The sequence below is a fragment of the Neurospora tetraspora genome, assembly GCF_033439725.1.
Source record: "Neurospora tetraspora strain CBS 560.94 chromosome Unknown B0H65scaffold_9, whole genome shotgun sequence".
In the NCBI taxonomy this organism is placed as follows: Eukaryota; Fungi; Ascomycota; class Sordariomycetes; order Sordariales; family Sordariaceae; genus Neurospora; species Neurospora tetraspora.
The window spans coordinates 1305444-1326868 of NW_026944391.1; the positions used below are offsets into that span (position 1 = coordinate 1305444).

The 21425-nt window shown below is 55.0% G+C and overlaps 6 protein-coding genes across 6 annotated transcripts; 3 read left to right on the top strand and 3 right to left on the bottom strand.

The window, feature by feature from the left end:
- Positions 1-758: 758 nt before the first annotated feature.
- On the bottom strand, positions 759-2554 carry B0H65DRAFT_561554 (mitochondrial ribosomal death-associated protein 3-domain-containing protein). Its single transcript, XM_062830176.1, has 2 exons — positions 1779-2554; positions 759-1706 (listed from the first exon to the last, which is right to left on the bottom strand). Exons 1-2 carry the CDS (start codon positions 2401-2403, stop codon positions 922-924), a joined length of 1410 nt encoding a protein of 469 aa, XP_062677166.1. The 5' UTR covers positions 2404-2554; the 3' UTR covers positions 759-921.
- Positions 2555-2758: 204 nt separating this feature from the next.
- On the top strand, positions 2759-4035 carry B0H65DRAFT_480625 (ribosomal biogenesis regulatory protein). Its single transcript, XM_062827590.1, has one exon. It carries the CDS (start codon positions 2968-2970, stop codon positions 3583-3585), a length of 618 nt encoding a protein of 205 aa, XP_062677167.1. The 5' UTR covers positions 2759-2967; the 3' UTR covers positions 3586-4035.
- An 83-nt stretch (positions 4036-4118) lies between these two features.
- Positions 4119-7292, bottom strand: B0H65DRAFT_339794 (DNA replication licensing factor MCM7). The gene is made up of 3 exons (XM_062823623.1): positions 6965-7292; positions 4520-6864; positions 4119-4457 (listed from the first exon to the last, which is right to left on the bottom strand). Exons 1-3 carry the CDS (start codon positions 7011-7013, stop codon positions 4377-4379), a joined length of 2475 nt encoding a protein of 824 aa, XP_062677168.1. The 5' UTR covers positions 7014-7292; the 3' UTR covers positions 4119-4376.
- A 317-nt stretch (positions 7293-7609) lies between these two features.
- B0H65DRAFT_503446 (P-loop containing nucleoside triphosphate hydrolase protein) lies at positions 7610-11848 on the top strand. The gene is made up of 2 exons (XM_062827876.1): positions 7610-7996; positions 8068-11848. Exons 1-2 carry the CDS (start codon positions 7880-7882, stop codon positions 11701-11703), a joined length of 3753 nt encoding a protein of 1250 aa, XP_062677169.1. The 5' UTR covers positions 7610-7879; the 3' UTR covers positions 11704-11848.
- A 373-nt stretch (positions 11849-12221) lies between these two features.
- B0H65DRAFT_480631 (pyridoxal phosphate-dependent transferase) lies at positions 12222-15013 on the top strand. Its single transcript, XM_062827591.1, has 4 exons — positions 12222-12527; positions 12686-13660; positions 13755-13880; positions 14068-15013. Exons 1-4 carry the CDS (start codon positions 12345-12347, stop codon positions 14773-14775), a joined length of 1992 nt encoding a protein of 663 aa, XP_062677170.1. The 5' UTR covers positions 12222-12344; the 3' UTR covers positions 14776-15013.
- Positions 15014-18981: 3968 nt separating this feature from the next.
- Positions 18982-20764, bottom strand: B0H65DRAFT_553335 (general substrate transporter; the record flags this gene model as incomplete). Its single annotated transcript, XM_062829954.1, has 4 exons — positions 18982-19161; positions 19224-20325; positions 20400-20525; positions 20595-20764. 4 exons carry the CDS (start codon positions 20762-20764, stop codon positions 18982-18984), a joined length of 1578 nt encoding a protein of 525 aa, XP_062677171.1.
- Positions 20765-21425: the final 661 nt, after the last annotated feature.

Genomic DNA, 21425 nt, shown 5'->3' on the forward strand with positions numbered 1-21425 from the left:
AGGAGGAGGGGAGGAGGGGAGGAGAGACGTGACCAAGCTGGAATACCGGGAGCAACTAAGCAACTGTCAACTGTTACACCGCGTGGTTTCTGGACGACAGCCAGCAAACTGGAGGGGAAAATAGGAAGGAGAAGAAGAAGAACCCAAGAGGGGCGCGGAAAAGTACGTACGTGAAAGATCAAGGTTCGAAGGGAAGAGAAAGAGAAAGAGAAAGAGAAAAGTTGACTTGACTTGGATGGCGAAGAGACATAAAGAGGCAGGCAGCAAGCATGAATCCGGCCGGGGAAGAAGATCCCGCCCGGACTTGTAAGAATAGAGAGAGGCTTGGCTTTATTGAAGCGAGATATACCATGCTACCTACCTACGTGGTGTGTGCTGTGTGGTTTGGCAAATGGAATTGAATTGAATTGAATTTCTTGGGTACATACACGCAAACTGAATATTGAATGTGCAAAAAGGTTGAGATGATAATCATGGTGGTGACATTCGTGTGGTGACTTGAAATCCGAAGACGCTTGAGGTCTGCTATAAAGATTTCCGTCCTCTCAGTCCTGCTGAGTAAACGCTTAGCGAAAAGTGAAGCAAAGTAATTGGACGTTGAAGTGAGTCGAGAATGTTAGGTTTCAATCGAAATGGTTCTAAACTCTGACTCGATCAGTAGACTGCTGCCATCTGACCTGTGTGTATGCTCAGGATTTCATCTCTCATCCAACAAAACTTACCAGATGTCAGTAATATGAACCAAACGTTCTCGTTCGTACTAAAAATACAGGCTGATATTTTCAATCCTACACAACAACTAACCCCTATTTTCTAGAGTTACAAAGAGTCCATACATACCTATCTATCACACACACATACACACACACACCTATCTATATACTCCCCCCACCCCTCAGACCTCACGTCTCAGACTCAAACTCAAGCCTTCATAGTCAAAAGCGAAGCCCTCTCCATCTCACCCACTACACCATTCCCGCTCAACGTCCACTTCTCACTAACCGTGCTCTCATCCACCCTCTTCTTCAGCACACCACTAGCAGCCCAGTACTCCAACAGACCGCGCGCCTCCGCCTTGCTGACACCCCTGAGCCTCAAGATGTCCACGCTCTTCATGACCGCCTCCACGCGATCATCGTACTTCTTGCCATAGGGGTCCCGCTGGGGGATTTCCTCAGCAGCCTTCTCGGCTTCCCGCTGGGCAATCGCCAACTCCATGCTCGCGCTCCTCGGCGAGTTTCCGCGCGTCGTGGCGGCCAGCACGGCGCCGCCGTTGGGCATCACGTGGGCACCACTCAAACAATCGGTGAAGAGCTTGACGAGCGCCAGGTCGTGCGAGTGGATCAGCTCAAAGGCCGGGTTGCGGTAGTCCGACACCTTCATGATGTGGGCGAGGCCGTCCAGACTGAAAAGGATCGGGGGGCGGCCCGGCACGTTCTCGGCGTTGAGTTCCCGCCACAGAGCCTGGAAGACGGTCCAGGCGCCGTCGGCCTCCTTGGCGCTGTTGATGAGCTGCATCAGGGGCGAGTTGATGGGGATGATTTGCGGCAGGTCGGCGTGCGAGTAGACCGTGTTCATGCGCGAGAGGACCTTCTCGTTGGCCTTTTTGAAGGCGTGCAGGAGCTTGAGGGTGTAGGTCGGTTGTGTCCAGAGGGGAGAATTTTCGATGGAGGCGTATTCGGTTACGGCGGTGGTTAGTTCTTGGGCTGTTTTTTTTTTCACACAAGGTATATGTCAGTTCGGTGTTTAGATATGTGTTGTAGAAGCGGGAAACGTACCCTCGGGAATGTGCAACACCACCCAGTCGTTCATAAACGCATGCGTCATGGCCTGCAACAGCATCAAGCTCTTGCCCGTTATCCTGTTGCCCTCAATAACCATGCGGATCGTCTTGCCGTCGGCACCGGCGGCCTCCATCTTCTTGGTCAGGTCGACCGTCTCCTGGCGGATGAGCACCGAGGGCTGGCGGAAGATGCCCCAGCACTGGGTGGGCTTGAAGGCCTCCATGGCGCGCAGGGCGTCGACAATGTCCTCGGGCAGGGCCTTGACGGTGCCGGCATTCTTCTGCTTGGACAGGTCGCTGGGGCGCAGGTTCTCGAGGCCGGGCACGGGCAGGGCGTTGTTGTTGCTGAGCACGATCTTCTTGCGGTAGGCCTTGCGCTCACCGGGCAGAGGCGGCTTGCCCGAGTGGGATGAGACATTCTTCTTCTTGGTCTTCTTGAAACGCAGCTTCTGGGGGCGGTTCGCGTTCGATCGCCCTCCTGTGTTGGCCGTGGAGGCGCCCTTGGTTGCGGCGGTCGCAGTGAAGGTGAGGCTGCCACCACCGACCTGGAGGATCTGGCGGGGGACCAGGGCCACGGCCGAGGGGCGCACGAGGCACCTCAGGCAGTTGGCGGCCGACATTGGTGCGGGTGGTCGGTCGGTCGGTCGGGCGGGCGGGGGTGGTGTGTTGAGGCTGGCGGCCGGAAGGTTGAAACACAGCCCGTGAAGCTACCGGGCAATATCGCAAGTCAACAACCGGGACGGGACCTGATGCCGCACGGCAAGCGGAGCGGGCGCGTTCGAAAGTTCGCAAGCACAGACCAACCTGGCAGCAGTCCCTCCATTCCCCTGCGCCAAGAAGTCGGCGGTTTGCCTGTTTGGGGTACTCCAGCCAATGAGAACATCAGATTCCAATTGACAGCGGTCCCGCAGCATCCCCCAAGCTCGAATCTGCTGCCCGTCACCGCCTAAATTTTCAGTAGATCCAGAACCAGCAGCACCTCTCTCCTTCCAGAGAATGCGATCCCAGTTCTGCCAACGACAAAAGATACCCCCAAAGTCATTTTCACCCAAATCAACCCGTCACCACCACGGACTGGGCTTAATCTTCCAACCATCACACAGCCCACTTCAGACCAGTCAAATACCAAACAAAACCCAACTCAATCGACCCGCGCAACCAAAAAAAAACAAAAAAACATCACAATGTCCGACGCCGCCACCACCACCCCCGCGGCCACCAAGCCCACCAACAAACTCCCCGTCACAGTCGACAAACCAACCCCCTACACCTTCGACCTCGGTCTCCTGCTCGCCTCCGACCCCAACCCCCTCAACCTCTCGTCATCCTCCCCTCTCGAACCTCAACTCGCCTCCATCGCCCGCGACGGCTGCCAATCGCTAATCAACCAACTCCTCTCGGCCTGCCCCATCTCATCCACCCCCGCCGGCGTTCTCCTCAGCCTCCCCCCTCCTCAAACCCCCCTGCCGCGCGAGAAGCCCGTGCCGACACCGAAGGCCGAAACCAAATGGAGTCAGTTCGCCAAGCGTAGAGGCATCAAGCCCAAGACGCGCGAGCAGCGTCGGAATCTGCAGTATGACGAAGCCACGGGCGAGTGGGGACGCAAGTGGGGATACAAGGGCGCGAACAAGGCCGGTGAGGATGCGCCGATTATTGAGGTCAAGAAGGCCGCGGAGGAGAAGAGGATGGAGAAGGGACAGAGTGTGCGGGGCGATAAGAGACGGGAGATTCGGGAGCGGGTGAAGAGGAATGAGAGGAAGATGAGAGCTAATTCTAGGAAGGAGGATGGGAGGAAGAAGTAAGCTGTTAGGTTCACCATGTTTGATGATCGGCGTTTACGGTTCCTGAGAGATGGAGAGATGGAGATGGAGATGGGGGAAAGGAAGACATGTGGAAGTGTGGAAGGAAGGGTCGAGCATGGAAAGAGGCAAAGAAGGTGATTGAAGTGAGGTGCTGGCTCGTGTATCAGCAAGGAAGGACTCGGGAGAGGCAAGACAAGAAGACAAGAGACAAAGAAGGAAGCTTCGTTGCTACTTTACCTTACCTACTAGGCATTTCGGCGTTCAAGGTTATATACTTACTGTACTACTGGGAGGATTCTACATACTACAAAGTTATTTTCGATCATCGTGGTTCTTACCACCGACGGACCACAATGAGATCAACTGGCGTTAATGGCTGTATCAAAAGAAGCATATCAGAGAGATGAAAATGAAAGTCCGTGGACCTCCCGGTTGATCTGCTTGCTTGCTTGCTTTCTTTGACTCCATTGCTGTGTTTATCGTATGTGTTTGATGGTTTCAATGTAGGACGTCCATGAAACCCTCTAGAGATTGTCATCGTGTGTAATGTGTTAAATCAAGTTCACAACTCACCGATACCATTTTCACTACACAAATCAACTCATGAAATCCCAAAACTCCGTTATCATTCAACTTGAACCCTTACAACGCCAGTTTGGATGGATAACACACCCACCCAGACATCAATATCACATAAAAAAACAGCAAGCTGAACAGTTTTCCTTGACCCCAACAATATCCAGTCACAGTCACAGCCACCCCTCTATACCTACCTGCCTTCACCCCTAGGTCTAAATATCCTCACTACCCTCCCTCTCACCACCCGCAGTAATGAACACCAACCTAGTTCCATTACCAGCCGTTTGCCAGACCTATTGAATTTTCTCGTCAGCACATATCCTCTATCAGTCAGGGATACGAAACGGGCACTCACATCCAAATCAGTATACTCATCCAACGCACTCAACCACTGCTGCTCGGTGAACCCCTTAGCAATAACCCGTTCCTTGACCTTCCTCAAACTCATCTCCACACCAAACTCATCCTCCTCCTCCTCCTCCTGGCCATCCACATCATCCGGCCTGCACGCTCCGCTATCCGCCAGCCCCTTGACGAGGTTATAGATCCTGCTGCTGGCGTTCATCGCCCGCCTGTTGCCGGCGGCATTCCTGTCGTCTTGGGCGAGCGATTCCTTGCTAGTCTCGACGAGACGCAGCGCCTCATCGACATCATCTTGCGTGACGGTGTTGCTGAATCTGAGACGAGCCAGCGCCTGCGCGAGACGGACGACACCGAGAAGGGTACGCGGGGTGGTGTGGCCAAAGTTCTGGTTCTTCTTCTCTGCGCGCTTCTGCTGCGCGCGCAGCCGCACGTACGTCTTGACCATGTACTCGGACACAGCCTGGGGCACGACGGGGCGGTACTCGCGGGCCTTGGCGACGTAGGCGCGGACTTCTTCGGGGGTGAAGACGGACGAGTCCGGCCCGTTGCCGATGTCCGGGTGGCGGTTGTGCATGTGCACGTAGGCGACGTGCTTGGCGAGCTGGGCGTCGGTGTCGCGGGTGGGCGTGTCGAGGAGGAGGAACATGATGTCGAAACGGGACAGCAGGGCGGCGGGGAGGTTGATGTTCTCGACGGCCGAGAGGCGCGTGTTGTAGCGGCCGTAGAGCGGGTTGGCGGCCGCCAGGATGGAGGTGCGCGCGTTGAGCGTCGTGGAGATGCCGGCCTTGGAGATGGAGATGGTTTGCTGTTCCATTACTTCGTGGATGGCGGTGCGGTCGTTGTCGTCCATCTTGTCGAACTCATCGATGCAGCAGATGCCGTTGTCGGCGAGGACGAGGGCGCCGCCTTCGAGAACCATTTCGTCGGTGACGGGGTCGCGCATGACGGCGGCTGTGAGACCGACACCGGAGGAACCGCGGCCGGAGGTGTAGACGCCGCGAGGGGCGACCTTGGAGATGTACTTGAGCAGCTGGGATTTGGCCACACCGGGGTCACCCATTAGGCAGATGTTGATGTCACCGCGGATCTTCATACCATCACCAACTTCCTTGGTGACACCGCCAACCAACAAAAGGAGGAGGGCCTTCTTGACATCGAGGTGGCCGTAGATTTCGGGGGCGATGGACTTGGCGAGGTACTCGTACGTGTTGCCGGTCTGTTGGAACTTGGCGATACGGCGGAGAAGGGAGGGGTCGATCTGCATCTCGGTGTAGGCCTTCTTGTGCTGGACAATGTGGTGGGCCTCGAGGTAGGTGTCGGTCAACAGACCAGCGCGCATAGCCTTGAAGCCGGTGTAAGGAGTAGGGAGGAAGATGCCGGAGATGTCGACAATGTCACCGGGGTGGACCTTTCTAACCAGACTGCCGTACGCAAGAATGGTAAGAGTACGGGGGATCTGACCGATGGGGACCTGCTCGGCGAGTTCCTGGATCTTGATCTCCTGGAAGGGCAGGAACTTGGATGCCCTCGACGACGGGTACAGCTGACCCTTGGCCTGGTTCTCCTTGCAGTCCTTGGATGGGCAGAGAGTCAGGGGGGCGTACTGCTTGTCGGTGACGGGCTGGAAGATTTCGCAACCGCAGCGGTCGCAAGTGTAGGCGCCAACCTGGACGATGGGTTTGACGTCGGACACACGGGTGGCAATGCCGCGGATGGTGATGAGGTGGCCGAGGTGGTCGCCGCGCACTTGGCGAACGGACAGGGCTTTTTGAGGCCCGTCAGCGGTCATTGTCCTGGGCTTGAAGACGAGGGTGTAGCGGCGGGTGAGCTGGGCGGGGTATGTGTCGTTGAGCATGTCGGGGTCGCGCAGGTTCTCGGCGGCCTCGGTGAGGGTACGGTTGCGCTGTTGGCGGTTGGCCATCAGGACGTCAAGCACATCGTCCTTGAATGTGATGTCGTTGCTGGGCTGGGGCAACAGCTTGTCCACGGCGCGCGACAGGACCTCGACGTAGTGCTTGGTGTTGCGCTCTACCGACTCGACGAGCTTGAGGCCCTCGTTGACATCGTCCTCCCATGATTGAAGGTCGTCCAGGTCGATGACTATCTCGTTGATCTTGCGGTCTGCTAGTTCCTGAAGAAGCTCCTTGTACTTGTGGCGGGGAGCGCGTCTCCTAGCTCTTTCCCTGCGGCGCTGTTCCTGCGCATCATCGTCGTCCTCGTCCATGAAGTCATACTCGTCGCTGAGGTCGTCCTCGTTAATATCGATGTTTCCTAGCGCATGGGTGATGGAGTCTTGGGGCGAGGTCTTGAAGTCGTCGAGAAAGTTTTCAAACGCGGCTGTTGTTCGTCGTAGTTAGCTCCCAGCCTAATGCGATCTTCCGCGCTTCGAGATGCGATCAAACTTTTCCCTCGTCGGCTTGGAGTTGCCATCACTTACACATCTGCGCGTCGTAATCGACGGGGGCGGGGTATCTGAGGAGCGCCATGGTGCGATATGTGATATGGCGCAACTCGGTGTGTGGTGGGCTGGGCTGTGTTTGCGACGGAAGACGGCGATTGTTTTGGTTGCGATGGGAATTCCACTTGGCTGAATGTCAACATGTGAATGGAGAAGCAAAGAGTGGGTCCTCCCAGAGACTGGGGTGGTTGGACTGTCGCGTTTTGAGTCGCGATGAGACGCGTCAAGCAAAGGAATCTTTAATGGGCTGCAGGCGTCCCTGGGCACTGACATTGGCAGGTGGCAGTGAGTGGCGGCAGCATTCGAGTTACAGGAGGTGTGTCAGTGTTGCATAGTGACTTTGATCTCGACTTGATGGCTCATGAATGTCAACCATGGGAGTGTGTAGTTCCCTGTCAGCTGACACCATTGAATCACTTATTATAACCTCTCACTCATCTTACAATCTGTTATATTCTCTAGATACCTTTAAGCCGCCATACCCATCTTGTTTTGTTGTTGCAATGCCAGATATCTCCTTCCTCGAAATCATCACCAATTTCAAGACAATGTCCCGCCCTAACAATTATGTGCGGCTGTACCTGCGCTGGGACATCCCCGAAACCCCCTGTAGCAGGTCCCGTCCCTGTGCCTCGGCCCGGGCACATGCGACTGGGGCTCTTGGAGACAATCAGCTGCAGTCAACACCAATCATGCCCCTGGATCTCCGCCCAAAGAGGGCCAAGACAGCTGGAAACCCGGGGATGGAGTGGATCCCCGGTGTAATTGTTAGGTCAACTCAGCTAAGCTAACATTACGGTCAGGACACTTTCATCTGACATCTCGGACTTGTTCATTGCCTATGCCAAACACCACGACAGCATCACGACCATAACAGTCGACACCGACGAAACCATGGCTCCCAGAAAGAACGCGCAGTCCACGGCTGCCGAGATCTCCCTGGTCCATCTCCAAAACTGCTTCGTCAACCTGCCACCGTCACTGGCATCCCTTCTCTCCAATGTCAACACGGTAAGCAGTCCAGTCATAGAGACAGGGGGAATGCCATTAGACTCCAGCTGACACAGATCCCTTATGGACAGCCCGCCCAGAATGTCATTGTCGAGCTCAACTACCGCGTCCAGTCGACCCCTGACGCCATCGCTTCGGGCGCCCCCCCCTCCGTCAACAAGAACATCTTCGTAGGATGGACCGGCATGCCCAGCAAGCGCAAGGTCAACCCCATGGTTGGGAGTCACGGTATCGACAGGACACGGTCTACTTCGTCGCGCGACCAGGAAATCCCCCTCGTCGAGATCGACACCACTCTGGCCGGCACCCTGGGCCTCAAGGAAGGGCAGAAGGTCATGGCCACAGTACACTTCGACCCGCCCATGGCCACCACCGTCAACATCGAACCCCTTACACCCGACGACTGGGAAATGATTGAGCTACACGGTACCTTCCTCGAAGACAACCTGCTGTTCCAAGTCCGCGCCATTCCCAACCCGGTCTACGCTCCCGGCGGCGTTCCCTCTACACCACATCCCCTAACCCTACACTTGTCGCAAACGTCAAAGGCCAACATCAAGGTCATCTCCATCGATCCTCCTCTGCCTCCTGACGCGCCATGCGCCAAGATTGCCCCCGATGCCGAGATCATTGTGGCGCCCAAGGTCCGCTCCAAGACACGCAGTAGCAAGGATAACAGGAGTGTGGGTGGAAACTCCAAGAAGAGTGGGAAGAGCTCGGCAAGCACAAGTAGGAGAAAGAAGGAGGAAAAGACGCCGCCCGTGTTTTTGAGGGGTATCGACCGGAAACATCTCCAGGAATGGTTCGACGACGAGAAGCCGACCGACGATCTTAGCGTGTGGGTTGACCGCGATTTGTTGACAACGGGAGACTTGAAGGGGGCCAAATATGTGTCTGTTACTGTGGTGCGCCCGGCTGGGTTACAACCGACAACCGATGCCCCTGTTCAGCCCGAACAGGTCGATCCCGCTTCGGCGCCATCGACCAAGATTGTGGCTCACCTCCGCGGATGGGATGACCCTCCTGATGGGCAGGTAGCTGCTCTTTCGTCGCCTCTTGCTGCGGCGCTTGGAAGCCATGGAATGGTCGGTGGAGTGGTCAAGATTGAGGCCGCTTCATCTCCTTTGGGCAAGAAGAGCGTGGACAAGGACGGTGTTTCGCGCGCTTCGCTTACAAAGATCAACATCTACCCGTTTGCGTCGGCAAAGACTGCGGCTTCTGCTGGTGGTTTAAAGTTTGGCGGTCAGTCCAAGGCGGAAAAGGAGGAGGCTGCTAAGCAGGTCGACCACATCTACGGACCTGAAGGCACTGGGATACTGTCTGGGCCTATCACAGATGGCCAGGTGCTGGCGCTCTATGATGGGTTTGACTGCCCCCGTGGCTGGGAGGGCGGCATCATCAAGTTTGAGCCCGCACCTGCTACTCAGGCATCTGGAAAGAAGCCATTGAGCTGGGTTCTTGGATCTGACTGGAAGGTTCCCATTTCTGTTCAGGCGCCTATCGGCAAGCCGGCGTGGTTGACAGAGGGTGACGGTGACTTGTCTTTTGAGACCTCTGACTCTTTGCTAGTTGGGATTGATTCGCTGTTGGAGAAGCTCCAGTTGCATTTGACTCACATGTCTTCCGTCCTTCTTACCGGTGGCCAGGGTTCCGGCAAGACATCTGTGGCACAGTCCGTTGCCCGCACGTTGCGGTCAACCCAGCTCTATCACACCACGTACTTCCCATGCACAAAGCTTGTCAATGACGAGAGCAGGATATCCAACATCAAGGAGACCTTGAACCATCTTTTTATGGCAGCCAGCTGGGGCGCCAGACTGGGCGGCAAGGCGGTCGTTGTCCTGGATGATCTCGACAAGCTCTGCCCGTCGGAACAGGAGCTCCAAGTCGGAAACGACAATGCCCGAAGCAGACAAATCAGTGAAGCCATCTGCTCCATGGTTAAGCAATACTGCGGTAAAGACAGCAACGTCGTTTTGCTTGCTACCTGCCAGGGCAAGGACTCACTTCACAACGTCATAGTCGGTGGTCACGTCGCCCGTGAAATCGTTGACCTGAGCGCTCCCGACAAGGAGACAAGAAGACGCATCATGGAAGCCCTCACCAAGAAGGACGCCGTGCCGGTAGATGGCGAAATTGCCGACGGAGATCTCGACAGCCGCCCGCCCACCCGCGATGGCAGCACCACCGGTGGCGAAGACGGCGACGGCTGGATGGAAGGCTCCAACCAGCCCACGCCTAAGAAGGCTACCAAAAAGCCCAGCGGCTTTGTCCTCGACGCCGATCTCGACTTTCTCGACATCGCCGGCCAAACCGACGGCTACATGCCCGGCGATCTCATTCTACTCATCTCCCGCGCCCGCAACGAAGCCCTCGGCCGGTGCGTAGGTGAAGCCCTGGACAAGGACGTCTCCACCATCCACCTCGCGCGCGCCGACTTTGACGCCGCCATCTCCGGCTTCACGCCCGCCTCCCTGCGCAACGTCACGCTTCAGAGCTCGTCCACCACCTTCTCCTCCATCGGCGGCCTCACGGAGACGCGCCAGATCCTCCTCGAAACCCTGGAATATCCCACCAAGTACGCGCCCATCTTCGCCCAGTGCCCTTTGCGCTTACGTTCCGGTTTGCTTTTGTATGGCTACCCCGGTTGCGGCAAGACCCTCTTGGCGTCCGCCGTAGCAGGCGAGTGCGGCCTCAACTTCATCTCCGTCAAGGGCCCCGAGATTCTCAACAAGTACATTGGTGCCTCGGAAAAGTCCGTGCGCGACTTATTCGAGCGCGCCAGCGCCGCCAAGCCGTGCGTCTTGTTCTTCGACGAGTTCGATTCCATCGCTCCCAAGCGTGGACACGATTCCACGGGCGTTACCGATCGTGTGGTCAACCAGCTTTTGACGCAGATGGACGGTGCCGAGGGTTTGTCAGGGGTGTATGTCCTGGCTGCTACTTCGAGACCGGATCTGATTGATCCGGCTTTGTTGCGTCCCGGTCGTTTGGATAAGTCGCTGCTGTGCGACTTCCCGAATCTGGAGGATAGATTGGATATCATCAAGGCTCTTACGCAGAAGGTTCGTGTCGACGAAAAAGTCTGGTCCTCGGAGGAGGACTTGCTCGAACTTGGCAAACGCACGGATGGGTTCACGGGCGCTGATCTGCAGGCGTTGGTTTCCAATGCGCAGTTGGAGGCTATTCATGATGCTTTGGCTGATATGGGCACCGGTATGGTTTCCCATTCTCGCCGTGGCGTGGCTTCCTCCAAGTCCTCGGGAAGAAACGACTTCGTGCAGTTCCGCTATGGAGACGAGGTCGATGGCGCTGTGGCGAAGAACATCTCCGCGCCCAGAACCAGAGCGGCCGAGTTGGCGGAGAAGGCGGCTATCAGCGCCAAGCTGGAGACGCTGAAGATGATGCAGAAGAAGGCGGCTAGACAGGCTGCTGCTGCCGCCCAGGTCAATGGAACTGATCACAAGGCGGTTAACGGCACGGTGGGTGGTGGTGGTAAGGAGGATGCTGGTGGTGCGTTGAACAAGGAGGTGGTGGTTAATTGGAAGCATTTGTACAAGGCGCTGGAGGCAACCAGGGCGTCGATCAGTGTTAAGGAGAGAAAGAGGTTGGAGAGGATTTATCATGAGTTTGTGGTGGGCAGGAGTGGGGAGATGAGGGATGGGCAGGGAAGTAATGAGATTGGTGGGAGGAGTAGTTTGATGTGATGTAAGCGGAAAGTAAGCAAGCAGTCGGTAGAGTAGGTATTGATGGATGGATGGTAGAGGTTTGTTTTGGTTAGAAGAAGGAAGCATGTAATAGTATAGATCTAGAACAGAGTTGGAAAGTAAATAATTCAGGGTTAATAGTTGAGTTGAGGTTCTTGGTTCCTGGTGTTGTGGTGGTGGTTCTCCCGACAGCCGAACGCTTTGTTTACTTTGGGCTTCAGGGGCTCCCGACCCGAAGCCACAAAGCGGCTCTCAGGGTCGGCGGCTATGGTTTCTATCGCTCGTTCTAGAAGGCGTGTGTCAGCACACGTTTTCAGTGGATACGGCTCGGCGGCGTCCCTGGTTCCTGAAGCCACCGTGGCAGCCGGACCACGATCCCCTGTCTGGGCCTGTGACTGCGGCGTCAGATTGTTCGCGGCTCGGGGGATGCACTCAGGGTCTTATGGGTGAACTTTAACTTTACATCTCGTAAGACACTCATGTAAGTTATTGTCGACCTTCACTTTTCTTAGACATAGGTCAGTAGCTCAGCTGACATTTATTGAGCAGAGAGAAAAGACCACTTCTAGCTGGATATCACTCACTCACTCACTCACCAACACCACCTACACTCAAATCGAAGTGACGGACGACCGCCAAACATGACCGTCAAACCCATCACCACCCCCCTCGGGCACTCCCTCCCTCCCCATACTCCTCACGCAATCACCACCCATCTGCCTGGATGGGACACCGCCCTCCGGCTCCGTGACGGTGACCCAGAGCTAGGCAAACAGCTCAAGAGCATGTACCCGCGCTTTTCACCTCTTTCTCTTGTTAAGGATGTATGTATGCCCCTTTTCTTCCTCTTTTCTTCCTCTTTTCTTTCTCTTCCCTTTCCCTTTCCCTTTCCCTTTCCCTTTCCCTTTCCCTTTCCCTTTCCCTTTCCCTTTCCCTTTCCACTTCTCATTACATTTCAGGTAGGTAGCTAACAAGAAAATAGTTGTGCACCAAAATCCTAACCCACCTCTCCACCACCTCCCCCTCGTCAGCGCCAGGGATCTCCCCCTCCACCCACGGCTGTCTCCCCTTCACCACCCCCGACGCCTTCCCGCTCTCCGCAGCGCACTGCATCTCCCATCACCGACCGGCGGAGCATCGGTACAGCGAAAGCGATGCTTCGGCTTTGCAGTTCAGGGTTGTTGATTTTTTCGATGTCCCTCTTATCCCCAACAACGCCTCTGTACCCGCCGACGCTGCTGCGCTTACCGAAAAAGTCAGGTTGTATCTGGTCATCTACCCGTTGAAAAAATCCAAGGGGGTGATGGGTGTTTGGACGAATCCCGGTGTGGGGATCAGTACAAGGTTGGCTGAGGTTTTGTTGCCTCTCGTTCCGCTCCCGGTCGAAGGATCTTCTTCACCTGAAACGAGCAGCCAGTTCAAGGTGTTAGAGTGGACCGCCACTGGGTCTGACTTCGTTTCTGGATCTGGATCTGGAATCTTGACGGAAAAGGACATCCCCAAACCGACTTACCTCCCAGAGTCCCCAGCCCACCAAGCCTTGCGCGAGAGGATCGTAGCCCTCTGCCAACGTCTCCCTGTCAACCCCGCCATCGCCTCCCGCCTCACCCCCAACGACATCTTCCTCTACACAACCGGCATGGCCGCCGTTTTCCGTCTGCAAGAAGCTCTCTTTAAGTCCGGACGCCGAGGACCGGTGGTGGCGTTGGGAGCGGTGTTTCATTCTACCTTCCACTTGTTTGAGGAAGTCGAGCCGACGGAAGGGGAAGAAGGGGAAGAAGAGGTAGAGGGGTTCAAGCACTTTGGGGAGTGCGAGGATTCGGATAAGGTGATGGATCAACTGGAGGAGTATGCGAGGGGGTTGAGGGAAAAGGGGAGGGGGGTGGGGTATTTGTTTGTGGAGTTTCCTAGTAATCCGTTGTTGGTTAGTGTGGATTTGGGGAGGTTGAGGAAGATCGTGAGTATTCCTGTTCCTGTCCTTGGATGTGAGGAAAGCTACCTATGTGGTGATGGTGATGGTGGGTGAGATGCTAATGGGAGTTGGGTGATAGGCTGATGAGTACGACTTCCCGGTTGTCGTTGACGATACGGTCGGGTCGTTTTGTAATATCGATGTGTTGCCGGTGGCGGATGTGGTGGTTACGAGTTTGACGAAGACGTTTAGTGGTTATGCGGATGTAAGTCAACCCTCCTTTGCTAGACTTCGCCCCTTTCTGGGTGTTGTCTTCCCCTTGTTTATTCTTTCCCCCATTCTCCTGCTTTGTCCTCCCTCTCTGTATCACGATTTCTTGTTCTCCTCTCTTTTCCTACGCCCGTTCTCCCGCTTCCTTTCTTCACAAAAAGTGAACACTGACCCCTTCCCAGGTAATGGCCGGCTCAATCCTCCTCTCCCCCTCCTCGCGCTACCACCCCCTCCTCTCCTCCACCCTCAACACCTCGCACCACAACACCCTCTCCCCTCCCGATGCCGCCCACCTCCTGTCCAACTCCTCCTCCTATCTCGCCCGCTCCCAAGCGCACAACCTCAACGCCCAAATGCTCGCCTCCCTCCTGCACACCTATTCCACCACCCACCAATCCCCCCGCGTAATCTCCCGCGTCCTCTACCCTAGCTTCTCCCCCTCCGCCTCCAGCCCCCAAACAGCTTACTACCTCCACCACATGCGCTCCGGTACCGCCCCCGCGCCCAGCGGCCCGCCCTACGACGAAATGGAAGGCAACGACTCCTTCACCCCCGGCTTCGGCTGTTTGCTGTCCATCGATTTTCCCTCGAAGAGAGTGGCGAAGGCGTTTTACGACCATTTGCATGTCCACCAGGGACCGCATCTGGGCGCACATCTGACGATCGCCTTGCCTTTCAACGATTTGCTGTGGGGCGCGGAGGAGAGTGTGAGGAAGTATCATGCGGGGTATGGAGCGGTGCCGGAGCAGGTGAGGGTTAGTGTTGGGCTGGAGGAGTGGGAGGAGTTGAGGGAGGTGTTTGAGGAGGCGTTGGGGTGGGCGGAGGAGGAAGCTGTGAAGGAGGCTGCTGCTGAGGAGGAGGGGAAGGAGGGGAAGGAGGGGGAGGAGTAAGGGACGGGTGGTTTGGTAAGGAAGATATCAACCCACGGGAAAGAGGGAAAAAAAGAACGAATGATGAGCTTTCGCAAATGAACAAAAAAGAAGAGGTACACTCCACGCACGCCCAAAAACTCCCCACCAGGTACGCCCTCCAAGTACACCCCCTTAAGACACTTGAAAAAAAAGATTTCGTACTTCTATTTGCATTGGCTTTTATCTTCGATATACACTTTTCCGTCCATTCTCTAAGCCGGTATGACGTTATTCTATCTCATTTAGTCTTATTGAGGAAGCGTACAACTTGACGGTGCACTTTTTGTTCGATACCCTACTTACCTATACTTCTTTAAGTCGGACTGCGAAATACGACCAAGGAAAACTACCTAAAGCAAAAGAAAATAATAGAGGTTTAGAATAGATTTAAAGTATATAGATGCCAGGTGATTATATTATAGGTTGCTTACAGGTAAAAGCGCGAGTGTGGTTCCTTTTCCTTCTCGCAACTTGGAAAAATGGGCGTACCTGGGGACGGGAGTTGTTGGGCGTGCGTGGAGTGTAGCTCGATATCAACCCACCGGAAAGAAGGGAAAAAGGACGAATGATGAGCTTTCCCAAATGAACAAAAAAAAAAAAAAAAAAAAAAAAGATGCTGAAGTCCTCGAGAACCTCAGGCATGCGATACAGTCAGTCACAAAACAACCGAGCCGCTCGTGGATCAGCTCATCTGTCGTCGCAGCGGGGATCGATGCTACAGTTTCATGCAACTCATGTAGTGTAGATTGTTTTGATGTAACCCGTGAGCGTCGCGAAGCTCTGCATGCACTGCTCAGGGGTAACTGACCACTTTTATCGAAGTCTTTAGGGCCTGCTCTCAAAGTGAGGTGCTCTTTGACGGTTTTACCTGGCAGAGTATAGACTGTAGTACTGCGTCGATTTGAGATGAAGGTTGTACTCAGTAGACGCGCGGTTGGTGATGTTGCATGGGCTGTAACTTGACAGTTTCCGAATGAATGTGGTGTTTGGATAGGCGTGGTTTGGTATGCTGTTTGTGGTAACAGGATGGTTGCCCGGTTATTGTGATTGAAGCGTTGTTGAAAGATTTCACTTTGTTGCTCATAGGAGACTTCAACCTGCAGGACAGTCACGTCTCTTACCCACGCTCTCCCCTAGTTCCCTGTGACCCAGTCTAGCATACCATCAAATCCTCCTCGCCGAAAAGAACAGTCCAGAGATCTGATTTCTCAAACTGGAATCCAACTGGACTATTCTATCTTCGACACCGCCGGAGTCCTCGCTACCTATCCGTCCACCTAGTGTAGTCTCCCGCCATCTCCAATTCCTCACCGTCTCGACATCTCCATCTCTCCTGAAACCTGCATGAACCTCATGGTTTCTTTCCAACCGCGTGGTACGTAGACTACCTAGAGGTACCTAGGGACCCCATCTGGGCCAGCCGGGATGTATTTAACCGGTCCATTCCCCGGGTCCACGATGGATCAGGTAGTCTGCTCTAGCCCATTCATATGTTGGCTCGTATCAGTGTCCAGAGGGCCGGGTCTCTGGGGCGTACAGTAGGCGCCCTATTGTCCACTGTCCAGTGACTGTGTACGTTCGTAGCTACCTGCCTAGTCAGTCCCACGCCCTTCTATTGTCAGACTTCCAGGCTGTGAGGTCAAGGTTGCCCCGAGGTCCAGTCTCTTGCTGACTGGACTCCAAGTTCCACTTCTTGGAGCAGCCCTCGCGTGTCCCAGGCTCCCAACAGGACCCCTAGGTATGTACCTCTATGCATCCTACCTACCTCTAGTCTGGGGCCCTACCCGATGTGCAGTATTCATTGGCAATGTGGGATCAGGATTGAAGGTAGTTGCACTTACTAGTAGAGGTACACAACCGGGAGAGAGAATGGCGCTCACTCATTCATCTCTTCTCAGCGATTGGTCACCCCTTGAACACCACTTGCCACTCCATTTGGCGTTCAAGTGTGCTTACGGTCCTACGCAGTGCCCTTGCTCATCCGGGGACAGGTCTGGTACCTTAATTTAGCGTTGTTGACGTCTCGTGCTCTGGAATCTGGATGACCGTTGGCAAAAGAGTTCCCTCTGGAATCGCCCGTCTAAGAATGGGATGTGTCCGTTCTGGACATTTCCACTTGAAGTCGAGCAGTCTCGTCCAGTCCACGGTCCGTCTAGGTCCGTCTGGCACTCTGGCAAGTCTGGTGACGGACGAAGGGGCGAAACTCACTGCGAGGGAGATGGACGTTGGTTGTTGACCACGGAACTATCGATCTGGAGTTGGAGATCTGGAGTGATCGATAGGTTGGCGGCGGTTGGGAGTGACAGGATGGGCAGTGAGTGAAGTGGCAAGTGGGTTTAACCTTCCGTCGGCAAGTGGTCCTGGGCCTGGGGTGTACTTTGGACAATCTGGATTCGCCGTCTACGGAGCCTGGAATCCTGTAGGTGTGTAGTAGTAGTAGTGGACAGTCTTGGTACTGGTATTCGTCTCCATGTCCGTTGGCATTGGGAGATTTAGTGTAGATCGATAGCCCTTCCATCGTCGCTTCTTCCTCACCCAATTCCTAATTTGGAAGTGACTATGTCCGAGAAAATGAAGGAGTGGACTGAAGTGCTGCTGCCCTACGACAGCACGATGGTACCCCAACCTTCGCCAAACGTCTCACGCGTTGACGTTTCTTCCAACCAGACAACCGGAACTGGCAAGTGTCTTGCCCAAGTTGCCTCCATTCAAATGGGCTCCAAGAACCGCTCCTTCTCCAAGGTTCAATCCTCCTCCCCACGCAACGACGATACGACTTCTAGTGTACACTCCGCTTTTCACGTAGAGTATTCCGGGTAGTCCCATCTTCCCCATCTCTCTCCACGTTCCCCAATTCACTCCGCGTGCTTCATAGTTCACCCCCATACATTACTCCACCTCCACGTCCCAAACTACACGTTTTGCCATTTATCCAGCAACCCCAGCAACCGCATGTATGCCCGAGATCCATCAGCCACTCGAAGGGATATCCAGGATCCGGGTTACCGAGACCAAGGAACCTTCGTGCTTCGTACGGTATGATGTGTTTATCAGAGTGTATGTGCCCAGTGACCTCTCGGGTCTACTTAGGGTCTACAGGTCTCAGATCAGAAAGACGGCTGTAGAGACGTAGTGTAGAGACGGGTATGCATGTACCTCTACACTACGAACTTACCCGGAAGCCAAGCTAGCCAAGACAGACACTTGTAGATCCGGCTAAATAGAGAGAACATTCTCTTACATTAGTTCATCCTACAGTTCACACGGAGTACATCCCTTCCACGGTATTTGCGGAGGAAGATTGGGGTTGGTTGGACGGTTGGAGTTCGAGCGAGTGACCTGGCCCGCCCGCTCGCTCGCTTCTCTGCGCGGCGTGGTGAGCTGGCGAGTGGTGCTGGACTGCTGGTGGCCGCCTTTCCCCAGTGGGATTTCGGGATCCTTTCGAGCTTGTTCCGTACGTGCCAGATCCGGTCACTTGGTATTGTGTTGTCTTCGATTTCTCCGTCCTCGAGGCTTGAGTCGATGTCTGGAAAGTTGATGGCACCAGTAGGTAGCAAGTGAACACTGGTGATGCTTCCCGTTACGGCGAAATGAGGCGTTGCCATTCTACCTTGGAGAATCGCAACTCGATCATGTAGAGGTAGAGAGTTGTGGCGTCGTCCCCTCTGAAGATGGTTGGCATTCATCTGCTCCGTTTTCGTCGTGACCGGGGTTTTCGTGGTGATGGTTGGTTTTGATCCCCCGTTCCTTCCACTGTCACCTAGTCGTGCGGAAGGTGAAGCCATCGCCAATCGTTTCTTTCCCCCGTAACTCAGACACAAGCTGGAAGAAAGCACGCGAAAAGACAGCAAAAAGTGCAGCAACAAAAAGTGCCATTATCGTACTCCTTCCAAAACTATTCCAACGACAACAAAGAGGGTATAATAACGCTACCAAGATATTCCAACTTTCCCTTCCCTTCCCTTCCCTTCCCAATCCCATCCCGTATTCGACGTCGCCCATCATTCCACTCAATTAACATCGTAAAATATTAACATATAAACTTTCATATCGTAGCTCTTTCCAAACAGCAAGCAAAACACTCGATCCAGCTAGCCAACTGGTAAGTGTCGTAGAAGGGATGTTCCCCAAATTGGTGGAACGATCACTAAAGAGCAGAGAGAATCCGAGACAAGAAACCAACGCTTAAGCAGACTTGCTCTCGTGGTGCTCGTGGATCTCGACCTCCTTCTCGACCTGGTGAATATCGATGTGGGCAACATCGGCCTCGTCGCCATCGATGACCTGGGCGAGCTCCTCGAGAGTGGGGCCCTTGGTCTCGACGTACATGAAGAAGACGAAGACGAACTCGGCGGCGATCCAGCACTGTTTGTGATTGTGTTAGTATTTATTGCAGCAAAATACGGCTGTTGTTCGAGAAAACTTACGGTGTAAATGAGGTAAAGCTTCCAAGAGTGATCAGGACCAAAGTAGTCGAAGGCGACAGGGTTGGCGTAGGTGTTGAGGGTAAGCGCGCACTGGACCGACATGTTCATGATCATCAAGCCCTTGCCACGGAGTCTGTAGGGGAGGACCTCGATCGCGTAGCCGACGAGCAGACCGGACCAGGCGAGCGAGTAGAAGATGCCGAAGACCCAGATGAAGAAGATCATGGCCTTGTCGGCGCCCTTGGCGCGGTGCTCTCCGTAGAGACCGGCAGTCAAGGTCCAGAGGACGAAGGTGCTGCACATACCGGCGGTGGAAGCGAGGAAAGCAGGCCGACGGCCGAGCTTGTCAACGAGCAGAGCCATAGAAGTAGAAACGATGAGGGCGAGACCGGTCTGGCCGGCCGAGAGACCGAGCTTGGCGGTGGAGTCGGTGACGCCGGCGGTCTCGTACAGCTTGGAGGAGTAGTTGGAGATAATGGCGTTGCCGGACCACTGGGAGAAGAAGCCGAGCGACAGGAGAATGGCGAGGCGGTAACGGTTGCCGCGGGTCTTGAAGAAGTCGAGGTAGCTGCTGTTCTTGGTCGACTCCATCTCGAGGCGGATGGTCTCCTTGATCTCGCGGAACTCAAACTGGACGGTGGGGTGGTTGGCGTCGCCGTTGGCGTGGTACTTGGCGAGGATGTGGAGGGCCTCGTCGTGCTTGTCCTTGGCGATCAGAAAACGGGGAGACTCGGGAACCCACCAGATACCGAGGAGCTGGATGACGGAGGGGAAAGCCTGGAGCAGGGCGGGAATGCGCCACGACCAGTCGTTGTGGATGTAGTTGGTGCCGAAGGCCAACCAGGAGACAACGAGGGCACCGACGTTCCACAAGCAGTTGTAGATGGTGGTGAGACGAGCGCGGTGCTGAGGATGAGCGAGCTCAGTGAGAAGCATGGGGGAGGCGATCTGGGCGAGGGAGTTGCCAAAGCCGAGCATGGTACGGCCACCCATAAAGGTATCGAGGTTCTTGGCGGTGGCCTGGAGAACGGCACCGACGATCATGATAACGCAGCCAATGATGATGGGGAGCTTGCGGCCGAAGTTGTCGGTAAGGAGGGGGCTGTATAATGTATCGAGTCAGTTTCATGAAAGCCATCAAAGCTGCAATGTGTTGCGATCCCTGTGAACACTTACACGAAGGGGATGGAGCCAATGGAACCAATCTGGTAGAGAGCACCGAGAAGACCAAGCTTGGATCCTTGCGGGTCACCAAAGTACTTCTTCCACGTCTCGAAGTTCTGCACGGAGTTGAAGAACATGCTGCAGGAAAGATGAGTGTCAGCAAGTGAAATGTGCTTCTTGAGAAAGCAAGGTATCAAATCCCCTTACCCATCGTAACCGGTGGTGGCCGAAGCAATGCAGAGAATGAAGGCGTAGAGGTAGAGCTTGCGAAGACCAGGGTCCTTCTTCCAGTTAACCCTCTCAAACTGAGGAGCATCCTCCTGTAGCTGATGGAGGTCGACGGCCTGAGCCACGGGCTTCTTGTCGAGAATGCCCATCTTGAATGTGCTGTGGTTGTCTTGTCTGGGTTGAGTGATACAGCAGTTCCGTTCCCCTGGGACAAGTGGAGGAGAGGCTGATGAGGAAAAAGACAGACACACAAGGAAGCGTCACTTCGAGATGGGGGACGGAAGGGGGATTATATAACGAGTTGGTGGTAGCTTTGACATTTGACGTATTCGAGTGGTAAGCTGCCGTCGCCCCATACGGAGAGTGACCCAGACGGGCAGCCGGACCGGGAACGTCTTCCATGCATGCTGCTGAATACGTACCCAGGTCCTACCGTACCGAGGAGGATTAGCTTGGGGATTTTGGGAGTGTACATTGGCAGGTACTGTGTAGCCAGGGGCCGGGGGGTGGACAACCATCAGCCAGGGGGTGGGAAGGAAAAAGGAAGACCAGACCATTCAGGACCAGTCAGGACCAGTCAAACAGCTGCACCAAAGCTTAACCAATCCGACCATCTTGGCCGACCGCCGCCTCCACGAGCCTCCACTTCCGGTGTTGGTGTGGTCTCTCTGGAGGTCTGTGATGCAGCCCCCTGGAATCTGGGTCGGTACCATCTGATGGAAGTGAGATGCATGATCATCACGATTCCATTTCCTTTGTCGGTTTTTCCGGGGGGAGCGCCAAGGGACTTGGACTTAGCACAAAGGCTAG